The sequence below is a fragment of the Podarcis melisellensis genome (genome assembly GCF_964234715.1).
Source record: "Podarcis melisellensis genome assembly, chromosome: 14".
NCBI classification, from domain to species: domain Eukaryota; kingdom Metazoa; phylum Chordata; class Lepidosauria; order Squamata; family Lacertidae; genus Podarcis; species Podarcis melisellensis.
In genome coordinates, this window is record NC_138546.1 from 9,603,706 (window position 1) to 9,616,342 (window position 12,637).

At 45.5% G+C, this 12,637-nt stretch overlaps 1 protein-coding gene across 2 annotated transcripts; it reads left to right on the forward strand.

The window, feature by feature from the left end:
* Positions 1-706: 706 nt before the first annotated feature.
* Positions 707-11,963, forward strand: TMEM11 (transmembrane protein 11). Of its 2 annotated transcripts, XM_081889409.1 has the most exons (3): positions 732-858; positions 3,313-3,422; positions 11,046-11,963. In XM_081889409.1, the coding sequence occupies exons 1-3, from the start codon at positions 796-798 to the stop codon at positions 11,560-11,562; spliced, it is 690 nt and encodes a 229-aa protein (XP_081745535.1). In that variant the 5' UTR covers positions 732-795; the 3' UTR covers positions 11,563-11,963. The 2 variants fall into 2 exon arrangements, with proteins under 2 accessions (XP_081745534.1, XP_081745535.1); XM_081889408.1 differs by lacking the exon at positions 3,313-3,422 and having other exon boundaries at positions 707-858.
* The last annotated feature ends 674 nt before the right edge of the window (positions 11,964-12,637 follow it).

Sequence of the window (12,637 nt, forward strand, 5' to 3'; positions counted from 1 at the left end):
AAATGACCTTAACTATGGAACGCTGTAATCCCAGGATGTAAAACTCCTCTAAAAAAATAAACAGAAATGGCTGCATTAAACGCAATGGGATCGGGACAGCAAGGCCGTAAACTAAGCAGTTCCTTGAATGTAAATCCTATGTACAATAAGTGGCAGCTGCTTTGAAATAAACTCCTTGCAAAAAGAAGGCTTCTTGGCGCAGCTGCAGGACACGAGCGTTCTGAAAGGCGCCGGCTGTGATTGGCCGTGTTCATAACAGGGGGCGGAGCACGCTCAGGAGCCTCCTCCCTCCCTGCTCTCCTGTGTTGGTAAACGTTCTCCCTCAGCCCCACGTGGCTTTGCGAGAGGCGACCGCATGGCTCTCGCGCCCCGCGGCTTCCTGGGAACTGTAGTTCCTCTCCCCTCCCCCTTTCCTAAAAGCTCCCTCCCAGCTCGTTCACATCGTGACTACATTTCCCATGTGTAGCCGCGCTGGATGGGGAGTCCGACCTCTCCCGCTAAACGCCGCCGCGCGAAGCACTCTGGGGCTTGTGGTTCGAGCGCGGAGCGGGAACCTTTCCCGCTTTTTTTTTTTTAATCCTCCCTTTCCCTGCCCCGCCTCTCCCCTCCGAATGGGAGCAAGCTCACCTCTCCACCCCGCCGCCGCACTAAAGAGGACTACGTTTCCCGGCAGGCCTCGGGACCCTTTCCCCCTCCCTCCCCCCTTCGCCTCACGGCGCGCGCCCTTCCCTCCCCCGCCCCCGCCTTCACTTTTGGCGGAGACATTTCCGAAGCGAGTCTCTCCAAGATGGCGGCATGGGGAAGGAGGCGCGCGGGCCCCGGCAGCTCCAGCGGAGGCGGCGCCGGCGCGAGGGAGAGGTGAGCGGCGGAGGCCCGGCTGGGGCGGCCTCCTCCCCGCCCCGGCTCCCGGCCTTCACGCCCTGGGCCTGGGGGAGCCGAAAGCTGCTTCTCCTCCCCTCACGCCCCCTTAGGCCCCTCAGCTTCTCTGAGGCCTTCTCTCGGCCTTGCGGGGGACGAAGCGGGGGCCAGGCCTCGAGACTCGCCCACGGCGGCGAAGGCAGCTTCCGGGGCGCCTCTGTGGGACGGGGGAGCCGGGAAGGAGGGTGCGGGTTGGCGTTGGGGATGGCCGGCTGGGAAGGAAGAGGGCTGCTGAAGGATTGCCCGAAGAAGCGGGGGGTGCCGAGGTCATTGGGTTTAGGAGGCAGGAGGGGTCGCTCCGGGGTTGGGGGGGCTAGAGGGGTGGCAGAGGCGAGGGAGGGGAAACGAGGCATCGGCCTGTGCGGCACAAGGCCTTGGAATAAGTAGGGCGAGGGGGGCATCCTCGGGAGAAGCCAGGGGCGGGAGGAGTTGGGGGCTGCAGGAGTTCATCCTTGGGGGAAAGGGAAGAATGGGGGCGCAGGGAGTGGGGCGAGAGGGTGGGCACGGGGTGGATTAGGGGTTGCAGGGCTCCTGGAGGAGGTGCTGCCGAAAGAGAGGTCAAACGAATGTGTGTGTGTGTGATATGGGGGGGGGGCGCTGGAGGCATCAACGTGTGAAGCTTCTGTCAGCGGGGAGGAATCCAGTTGCCTCACAAGGTCTGGGTTCGGGGTGGGGGAAAGGGAAAGGTCGTGGCTCCATCAGGCTGTGGGAAAAGTAGGTATCCCCTCACCGCAACTTACAGAGGGAGGGGCATCAGGCCTGTGACAAGGGAAGGTCAGTACACAAAGTCCCTTAACTTAACTCCGGGCGTGTTTCACCCATCCCAGATGTTAGACCCGGAGGTGATAAGAGTAGCTTCTGCTTAGACTAAGAATATTCTTGGATACTCTTAAAATCTATTTTTGAAGGCCGCAAACGCTCCCCCAAAGTCCTCTGAGAGTGACCTCTTGGTGGACAGCTGTTCCTGTTGGTTGAGTGATTTATGTTTTTAAGTGTTGCATTGTTATGGATTCGGAAGGTTAGGGAGCTGGTGGGGTGGAATTAAGCTGGTGGCTCCTGGCTGTGGCAGTTTCACCCCCTTTGGCCATCAGCTCTCACTTTACTTCTATGTAGATAATGGTAGGAGGTGAAACAAAGAATATTTACATAGTTTTCTTGTGGGGTTTCTCCCATTGCTCAAATTAACCCCAAAAGTTTTAACATATTGTATTTTTAGTTTTGAAGTTCAGTCTTTTGTTGTAAATAGTTTCACTTTTAAGGGTAAGCTTCTAAAAGATCGGTATTTTCAACTCTCAGTTGAAACTATTGCTGTGTAACTCCTAATTATAATTTTGCATCCCGGTTTCAATGGTTTCAGCAAACTTCCCTAACTTCAGTTGTTGCTTGTTGCATTCTCTCCCATGAAGGCAGACTACAGTGGAGAAAGGCATGATTCTTCTGAAGTATGAATGAAAAGATAAATACTTTCAGCTTTATGTTAAAACGGTTGAAGCCAATAAGGAATAGATGAAATGAGCTCTTCAGTTGAAAAAGAGTTTAAGACTTCTAAGTCAATGTAATAAGAAAGTTATCCATATTGAGCGGAGTGTTTGTGAATATGCTAGAGCGGTTAGAACCTGGACCAATCATGTTTAAGGCAGTTAGAGGCAACTGGGGTAAAGAAATGCTCTGTGTTGCATGTGAAGTCTGCAGAAGTGTTTTTCTGAGAGTCTGTTGCTTGGGAAGCTGATGTAGTCCAAAACATCTGGAAGGAATCAAGTTGGGGAATGCTGACTTAAACAATGGTTATGGATTGGCTGCAAACAAGTGTGTGAAACTATGGTTTGAATAGCAAATCTTGGGATTGCGCTAACCAAGGTTAAGTTTTAATCTGCAGTGACAAACTGGTAAAAGCAGGTTCTTTCTGCCTTTGCTTGGAGGATTAGAAGCTGGGCTTATTGGCACCTATACCTGCTCTCCAGAGACTGGGTTTAGCCCAACCAGCATCATTGTATGACTGAGTTCTCGAGTGAAGTCAGCAAATCCCAGCAGAAACCAACCATAGCTAAGTGTTATGTCTGCCATAGGTAATTGGAAAACAGTGTATGCTAGTTGGTAATGTGGCTTATAACAGGAGTTGAGTAATATTCCTCTTTTTGTAAACAAGTAGATCATACCCAGAGTAGACCCATTTTAAAATGGTCATAGCTAACTATTACTTACTTTGATGCAACCCATGGTAGGGATGATGGGTGTAGTTTTAACCCCTGTTTACATGCAGCTGACTCAAGAAACGTTCCAGTTCTTTGTTTCTGGCTGAAATAATTATTAACCCCCTTGTATTATGGCTTCTACCCTTCTCTCCATTGAGAAGCTGGAAATGTATATGTCTGTTTTCTGCCCGTCTTTTTTCAGTGTCCCCTTCTGAGTAACATCTGTGTGACTTTGGCTGCCAGGAATGTGTTTTGGATGCAGAACAGATCTAGTGTTCATCAAGTAACCACAGAATTCGTGCAGCTTTCATGGTAGATGTATTTCCCTTCATTTGTCAGTAGGTTATACCTGCTTCCTGCTTCTTTGATTTCCCATCAATGAGCTTTTTAAAAAAATATGCTTTCAGGCTATTTTGATGCTAGGTAGTTAGCTTAAAAGGGAGTCTTGTTGACATGAGAGGGTTAATAACTAATGAATAAAATATTGTCTGGCATGATGGAATATGGTCAAATTTAATAATATAGCAGATACCTCAAACCAGTCAGAAGCATCTCTTTGAGTTAGAATTCCAGTAAATTGTGTGTTCAGATGCTGCTCTTTGACAGGCTCCCTCTTATATTATGATGTTTGACTGTGGTTGAAATACTAAGGAAGGCATGGGGCCTACTTTTTAGCTACATCACGCTGTCAGCTTTTTAGGGCTTCTCCCCTTCCCAGCTTTACAGGGGTAGTAGAGCACTTACTGCACATGCAGAAGTTCCCAGAATCAATACCCAGCATCTCCAGGTACGAGTTGGGGAAGTCTCTTGTCTGTAATCCTGGAGAGATGCTGCCAGTTAGACAGTACTGAACTAGATTGATAAACGGTCTGACTTTGTTTACAACTGATTGCTCGTTAGGGGCAGGTAACCACTGACAACTTCAACCACCTGCTGTTTCTCCATCTCATCCCTCACCATGATCTGGGGATAATAGACTACATCAGTTAGAGTAGTAATGGTTTCTTTAAATCAGGCATTGGTCCACATTCCCTCAGTGGGCACCTTTCCAGGGATCACATGCCACAGGAAGAGGCTGAGGATGGATGGAACTTTCTCCATTGTATAGCAGGCTTCATTCCAGTCAGGTTTCTACATACACTTCCCCTCTCCATTCAGGGAAGCAAGGGCATTAGCACAGTTCAAGGGCGCATTCCAGCCAAGCAGGAGCATTCAAGAAAGTGTTGAGCAAGGCTAGGGAGGGGACGCAGCCTGGAAGAACCAATACAGGGGCCTGAGGTTCCCCACCTTTGGATTACGTAGCGTCATCGGCATATCTGGTACAGTATTCAGCCAAAATATGTAAGTGCATTTGGGACAGATACCTACAGTCAAAGAGGATTTGGGACAGATACCTACAGTCAAAGAGGAAGGAGGGAGGAATGTTGGCAAATGCAGTTGAATGTCTTAAACCTTTGTTATAGTTAGGAATGAGGATTAAGGGAGTAATCCAAATACTATGCAGAAGATATGGGTTTTGCAGAGGAGAGTGGAGGCACCACATTTGTTTGGGGTGGGAATTCCATGCCAGGGATGGAATAAAAAATGACCAGTCTTGGAAGTACTTGGAATGTTCAAAAGTGCTTATAAGCATGTATTTTTAAGCTTGTGTACTAATAGTGAACTTAGTTCTCCGAGCAATGATCCTTATGAAACCAAAATGGCATCATTCACACACAAGATGGAGGTATTGGCAGCCATTTATTAGATTTATACAATGCAACTTCCCCCAAAGGAACACATGACAGCAAACATATCAATACTAAATACAAATAAAACTTGTAGAAACAGTTTGGAACAACCTTCTGAAAACCAGTTTAAAATGCCTAAAAGCAATTGTCTGCTCTCAAACTAATAATTTCAGGATTGCCAGGGACATGACTTTCAGTCATCAAAGGCCTGACTAAATAATGTTTTGAAATTTCTCTTAAAATTTAATAGTGAGGGAGACAGATGTGCCTCATTAGGGGGTATTCCACAAACATGGGACATGCCACTGGCCAGGCACCTCCAAGTAGCTGCAACACCAGCAGGTTCTCCCTTGGTGATTGTACAGACTGAGCACTGTTCAAAATTCATCAGGCGCATTATGCGGGGTCCAGTTGCGACCACGTGGAGAACTTTGGCTGTTGGCGACTGACATCTCTGTCTGGCTGGTCCCTCCAGCTTTCTTAAGCAGGTGAGGAGAAGAGCTTGCTTATTGCATTTATCTCCCACTTTTTTCTGAAAGGAGTACATGTTTTACCTCCCTTCTCAGTTAATCCCTACAACCACCCCATGAGGAAGGTTAGGAGGCTGTGACTGGCCCAAGCTCACTCAGGGAGCATCATGGCCAAGTGGGGATTTGAACCCTGATCTCCTAGGTTTTAGGTCCGACACACTAACCACTGCACCATACTGGCTTCCTAAAGTACTTCTGCTATGAGGCAGCTCTACAAATTACATAGGTAAATATGGGGAACGCCAAATTCACTTAAGAGAAGGATCTGGAATATTTTCCTTGAAGCTTGAATTTGTTATGTTCTTGATTGTTTTATTTGATGTTTTAATGTGTTGTAAACTGCTTTGACATTTTTTAAAATTTTAAATATAAAGTGGTATAGAAATGAAATTAATAACAATAATTAATCCCATTGCAAAAAAGGGCACCTAGACACTCCATTGTGACACCATAACCTAGGTTTAAGGTGCTATTTGGCAATTAGCTTGTGTATCAGTGAGTTTCTAACGCTGGGCCTGAGATGGCTGATACTGTTTTAAAAAACCGTAAAGACAAGAGTGGGGAGTCTGCAAGGTGGGTCCCGTGAGGACTGGACATGTGCAGTGGCCACAGAGCACTGATTAATATCGGAGGGGTGGAGGTGAAAACTGGGTGGGAAGAATAGGATGGAGGAATACTCCACTGCAGCATTTTGTTGCAACCTCCACTTGTTCCATCTGTTTCAGATATTCAGGCAGTGAGAGTGCCGTCGCATATATAGCCAGAGCGGTACCATCCACAAGGCAGAGGGAGGTGTCAGCAAGCTCGGAGGAACCTTGAGGTTTGCAGAAGTACAATAAACATTTAGAGAAACTAGCAATTTACTGTGATTATATGATCCTGTGACTGTTTTCTTGTGTGAAACACTAGGCACACATTCAGCTGTGTGACTCTTCAAGTTGAGCAAACACAGTGGACAACCTACTTTTATTCAGCTCTGAAGTTTTGGCTTTTCCATTTTGAGTGAAAATCTGCTGGGCCACTTCACATGCGTTGCTGTCCTTTCTTTTGTTTCATGCGCCCCTCTTCAACGCTCTCTTGAGCATGGCTTTGCATACACTACAGTGTGTGTGGTTAGGTGTTCTGGGGTGGTCATCCTCTCCATTCAGCTCTGATCTCCAGTTACTGCCCTGTTGTTGCAGCTCTGAGGTTTCCCCAGCAATCTTGTCAAACCATGTACAGCCTTGGTGATACTGAATTCTTTAACCATGGTTAGCATTGAAAGAGTTTGATACACATAACACATGCTTGTCTTCGGCTGTGCCAGAAAGTGCTGACCCTAGCGATTAGACTTGGGACAAAGTGATCCAAGACCCCTACGGTGTGCAGCTCTTGGTATTTAATGGCATTTGAAAGCTCATGCAATTATTCGGATGTACCCTTCTATACTTGACACACTATGTGACATAAACTTTGCCAGTCGGCAGTGCAAGAATTCCTCTCCTTCCAAGAACCACTTCTTTGTCCTCGTTTGATTTAAATAACATTTTATTTCATTTCTTAATAACTGACACGGAGAGAATTTGATATAAAAAATTGTCCAAAAGGCATTCAGAAATGCTTGCACTCTACAATGTTTATGGTAGTACTTTGGTTTTGGTATTCCCTTCCAAGGCATCTCTTGAACCTAGGCTTCTATCATTTAGGTGCTGGGTTAAAACTGTATTTTTACTTTGGCTTTTAATTGAATTATGACCTGCCTTTTTTTAACAGGCTGCTGGTTTTCATTGGCACAACTTTTTATTATTTTTATGACCTGCGTTTCAACTTTATATTGTAAGCTGCTTTGAGCATATTTGATGGAAAGGTGAGATAGAATGTGGATTGTCAACTGATTGTTTAGTTGGTCTGCTGTGCAAATCACCAGTTGATTATTAAATGGGGATGTTACAGGTACCTCATATATGTGCCTTTTGTGACACAGAAGGTGTAAAAGTGTAAAGCAGTAGTTTAAAAACTGCTGCTCATTGTTGGGACGGAAGGTCATATTAGTATTTCCGTTCATTGCCTATTACAGGAAGGCACGAAAATGACATCAGAGAACAAACATGTGCCTTTAGCTTGCATTGCAGTGGATTAAAATTTGCCCCCCACCAATTAACTAAAGGATTAGTTGAGTGATCAACCAATTACAGCTTGCAGCAGTACTATGTATGCGTGTGAATGTGAGGTTTTCAAATTCCTATGCAGCTGAATGCAGGAATTTCTCCCGCTGTGGGTGTGTATACACTAAAGCTTGCAGTCTTGAAACATACATTTTTGCTATTGCTAGATCCTCCCTCTCCTGCCTCTGCCCCCCCCCCGACCCCCTGCTGGGCTGTCTCAAATGTATGAAGAGGCAATCCTGTCCCAGCTGTAGGTTTATTTGCGCTGTACTTTATATGCATGGTTCAGACTTAATCTCGGGGTTCTTGGGTGACAAGTGTACAGACTTTCATCTTCAATGTATTGAAGCCCATGGGTTTTCGCAACTGGTGAATGCGGTGCTGTTGTTTTAAAAGGAATTCCTAATGAGGCTGTCACATGATGGATAGCCTCTATGGATTTCTCTACACGCTTCTCGAGATTCTAATCCTTGCTCTGATTTAGAGAGAGAATTGGGTGTGCTGAGCTTTTTTGCAACAGTGCTAAAATTTGCACCCCCTCCCAGTGTCATCGGTGGGAACGTTATTCCAGGCAGACGCTAAACAAACTCCACACCATACAAAGCTTCCCTTTGTTTTGGATGAGAGGGTCTAGAAACAGAATGTGTAGAGTACACAGCTGCTCCAAAGCTTTGTTCCATCCCATTTTGAACAAAGGTGTCCTTTGGCTTTGTGGTCTGGAAAAAGCTTTCCCCTGCCGTGGTGGCTTTAAAATGGGCTAAGTTGATCTGCGTCTCAAGCACAATATTAGCAGGGTGCTTCAATCCCTGCTTGTTATAGAAAGAGGAGAGTAAAGTCCCTCTTCAAGAGATTGCTATTTACTGGCTTTTTGTTCAGAATAAATCCTAAAGAGGAGATGGGGATGTGGCAGTCATATTCCTGGTCTTCAAAACTGAGGTACCTTTTAAAAGAGTCTACCCCCATCCAAGTCAAGTAAACAAGATTGCTCCTTGAATCTTGTTTTGCATGGTGTACCTCACCGCAGCATCAAAAGTTTTAAAATTTCAAAGCAGCTTGAAATGTTTTGTCCAAATTGACTTGATAGCCATTTTGCAGTGGGCTTTTCTTGGCTTCCCAGGAAGGAATGTGGAAACTATTTCAATAGCACCCCCCCCAACAAGCACTTTTTGATTTAGTGTGTATTGATCTGCCCTGCTGATGTTCTCAGACATGCTTTCAGTAGCATCCACTTTCTTAATCCTTGCTCGTAGTCTGCTAATGAATACAGCAGTGTGTCCTGTTCTGGTTGATGACTTCTTAACGTTGCCTCTCTTGCTGCTTGTGTTTCTGGAGTTCCGCTTTTACATTTGCGTTGGACCTTGCATATTGTGATTGGGAACTGGTTTTGCAAATACACATTAGGGAGGCCATCAAGGTGTATCAATTGTGGCTCTTCCTTTGAAACACCTGGGAGCAACAACAGGGAAATGACTGGATCTCCTTACCATGTATCTTGAAGGGGGAGGAGCCGTAGCCTTGTACATCTGGGGCAGAACAATCTAACCATAGGAGTCCAGTGTCATTTATGCAAGGGTAAATTATGCTGGTGTAACTGACCCCTGTTGCAAACTGTTCAGGGGTGGGGCTGAGCCTAGCAGAGGGAAAGGAAGAATTTAGAAATGGTGTTTGACTTAAACCCCTGTTTTCATCAGTGTAATTTGTGCTGGGTTGCTAGGTAATGTGACCAAGCTGAACAGAATCTGGAATAGAGGTAAATCTGCCTGAATGCTCCTTTTTTGAGACAAGTTCCAGCTGAGCTGGGTTGGAGGATAGACTGGTGCATCTCTGACTGAGCTGGAATGAGGGGCTTTACCTAGCTGAGCCCTGACTCAACTGGAGATCCACCTATTCCAAACTCCTGGCAGATCAGATCTTGGGATCTTGATGTGAGGAATCACTTTCCTAATGCAAAATATATGTATGTTCAAGTCATTACACTAGTTCAATTCAACAGGACCTGCAGGAGAGCTGGCAGTGGCCACCCACTGACAGTGAGACAAGTAGAATAAAACAGCAAACCGTTCATAGTAGAACACTGAAAAGGGAGCAGGGAATGTGGTGCAATGTGGCGTTGGTAGCACTGTTTTGTGTGTTGGGAGTGAACCAAAGAGGATCTCCCCTTCATTTATTTGTCTTCCTCTAGTCACAGACCCGTGAAGGATCCATAAGCAAAACTGCAAAGTACTGCTGGTTCAGAAAATGTTCTGAATTTCTAAACTTGAAAGAGGTAGGATCTGTTTCCCCTCCCAGGCCCATTAATTTCGAGTGTGAGTGTGGATTGGTTAATTTCCAAGCTCCATGTAGCTAAATGGTCCCACTCTCCAGGTTGGTGTTTTGGAATCCTTCCTCAGGAAAGCTTTTTGCCTTCAGAAACTGACCTCTGAAAAAGTAGGTACACCTTGCTTGCAGGAACAGTCCTGTGATGTTAATTCTTAATGTCAGCGGCCACCTTCAGACTTTGGCCAGGTATACTGATAACACACACACTGCTTTATATCACTGGAAAACGTGGTCAGTTTTGAGGAAAAGAGATAAAAGGATGAAGCTGATGTCTAAGGGAGGGAAAGACAGTGAAAGTCAAGATCTGGTTGTCACTACTTGAGGGTTTAAAAGTTGTTTTGTGTAGATTGTGTCCAGTAGCAATCCCTAGATCTTTATCATCACCAAAAGCAACACCAAAATTTTGTGAGAGATTTCTAAACTGCCCTTCATCAAGGGCATCTCAGGAACTCAATATGGAAAATTCTCTGGAAAGGAGCTCAGCCACACCCTGATATGGTGACCTGCCATCATTTTTGAAGCATTTGGTGCAGAAGTTCCTATCTAGCCCATGTGATTAAGGAATAAAGTTTGAAAACATGTGGCTAGTGCCTGCTGTGAAGGCTTAGTTACCAAAGGGATTTTTGGACAAGTCTTCCCATCATAACAGGTTTCTGTACCATGTACTATGACGAGTCTCCCAAATCAGTTGATAATTTTCATGAGCTCACGTTACCTGGCCCTCTAATGCCTGAGTTCATGTTGCAACAAGGCTAGGAATACTGTGACTCAAAACAAATTTTGTATGGGTGTCCTTAAATTCGTAGCACAAGATGTTGATGTCCTCAGTGCACTATAACAGTAAAATAAGAAGTGCAGAACAACAGGTTTATGACCACCAAGTAAATAAGACCTGAACTGCTACTAGGCTAGCAAAAAAAAGTGAGTGTGTGTAGTTTCTATGAAGGGGGGTCTGCTGGACCACTGTGGATCGTGTGTGTCCCCCCCCCCCCCAATGCTGGTTGTAGAGCCTTTTCATCCTCTGCAGTTAGTACAGAAACCATGCAGAAGAGGATCAGTCATCCTTCCTTTGACTGCCAGGCTTGCTTGCCTAGAATTCTTAATTTGGCTACAGCCCCTAGGCAAGCTTATAGGTTGTACTGAAGGGGGGAGGGCAGGGAGCAAGGCCAGTTCACAACCCTCAAGTAACTCACTTGCCTTTTCTTCCGACAGGGTCACCTTGTCTGCCACGGACTGTTACATTGTTCACGAAATCTACAACGGCGAGAATGCTCAGGACCAGTTTGAATACGAGCTGGAACAGGCCTTAGAGGCTCAGTACAAATACATTGTGATTGAGCCCACGCGCATTGGGGACGAGACGGCCCGCTGGATCACTGTTGGGAACTGCCTGCACAAGACGGCCGTGCTGGCGGGCACAGCCTGCCTCTTCACCCCCCTGGCTGTTCCCGTAGATTATTCCCATTACATTTCTTTGCCTGCTGGCGTCCTCAGCATAGCCTGCTGCACCCTCTATGGGATCTCCTGGCAATTCGACCCCTGCTGCAAGTACCAAGTGGAGTATAATGCCTATAAACTCTCTCGCCTGCCCCTGCATACACTCACCTCCTCCACTCCCGTGGTTCTGGTGAGGAAGGACGACCTGCACAGAAAGAGACTGCATAACACGATAGCACTCGCTGCCCTGGTGTACTGTGTAAAGAAGATTTATGAACTTTACGCCGTATGATTGCGGCAGAGGAAGGAGAAATCCGCAAAGACAAAAAAAAAAGTGTATTAAGACTCCCACAGTGACATTCAACCTTTCTTCTTGAAGTGGTGCCTGGGAAGCAGTTTGGTTTATCCATATATTATTATTTTTTTGTTATTTTTAGAACAAAAATAACATGTCACTGGGTGCATCAAGGGAATTTTCAGTTTTCTTACACCTCAGACATGGATCTGCCGTGAAAAGGAACACTGTGGGAGCTGAAGTCAATAATGGAATGTCAATGAACGGAAAGATACCTAAGAGGGAGTCTGGGTTTTTTGTTTCCCCCCCAAGAAACCTTTAAGTATATTGTTTAATTGTATTCTACAGAACCAGCTCAAAGTTATCACTGACCATTCATTAAAGGATGAGAATTTCAAGTGGTTTGCTTTCTTTTGCTGCCAAAGTTGTTTCTAGAGGAATAACTCTTAAGGAAGGCTGTAATCATACTAACTCGTGAGTTTGAAGTGCAGCTTTTGGTTATGAATAGATGGCCTCCTTGAGGAGGGTTCACTGTTCACAGCAACAAGAGGAGGTTTGCTGGGTGCTTGCTTCGTCAGAGCAAGCCCTTGATGTTAACTTGCCCAATATTTGTACTGCTGGAACACAGAAACATAAGCCATGCCCTTTTGCGTGGGGCTTACCTGCCCTCAAAGCTTAGTAAGCCTTGCAGTGCAGGAAAGTCGCAGCAAAACTTAAAATGTTAACTAAGACAAGGCTGAATTTGCAAATTCTGCTGGATTTTACCTGGTGGTAAGATTATGCTGTTAGCATGCAAAGAACAATTCTTCCCTTCATGTAATTGTACAGGGATTAAACACCCTTTATAATGGACTTCAGCCCTGTAAAAAGTAGCACTTCAATGGCAAATTTAAATATCCTCCATAGCAGATTATAGTGTAACTGCCCTATTGTAAGCACTTCTCCAGAGTTTATTTTTTATTCTGAATACTAATGCCCAGTGAAGCATGTGCTGTTTGAATGTCTCAGTACACTGTTAAAGAACAGGTCTGTTAAGTATCTCTTTCCTCCTTTTCTGTGTTTTATAACACTA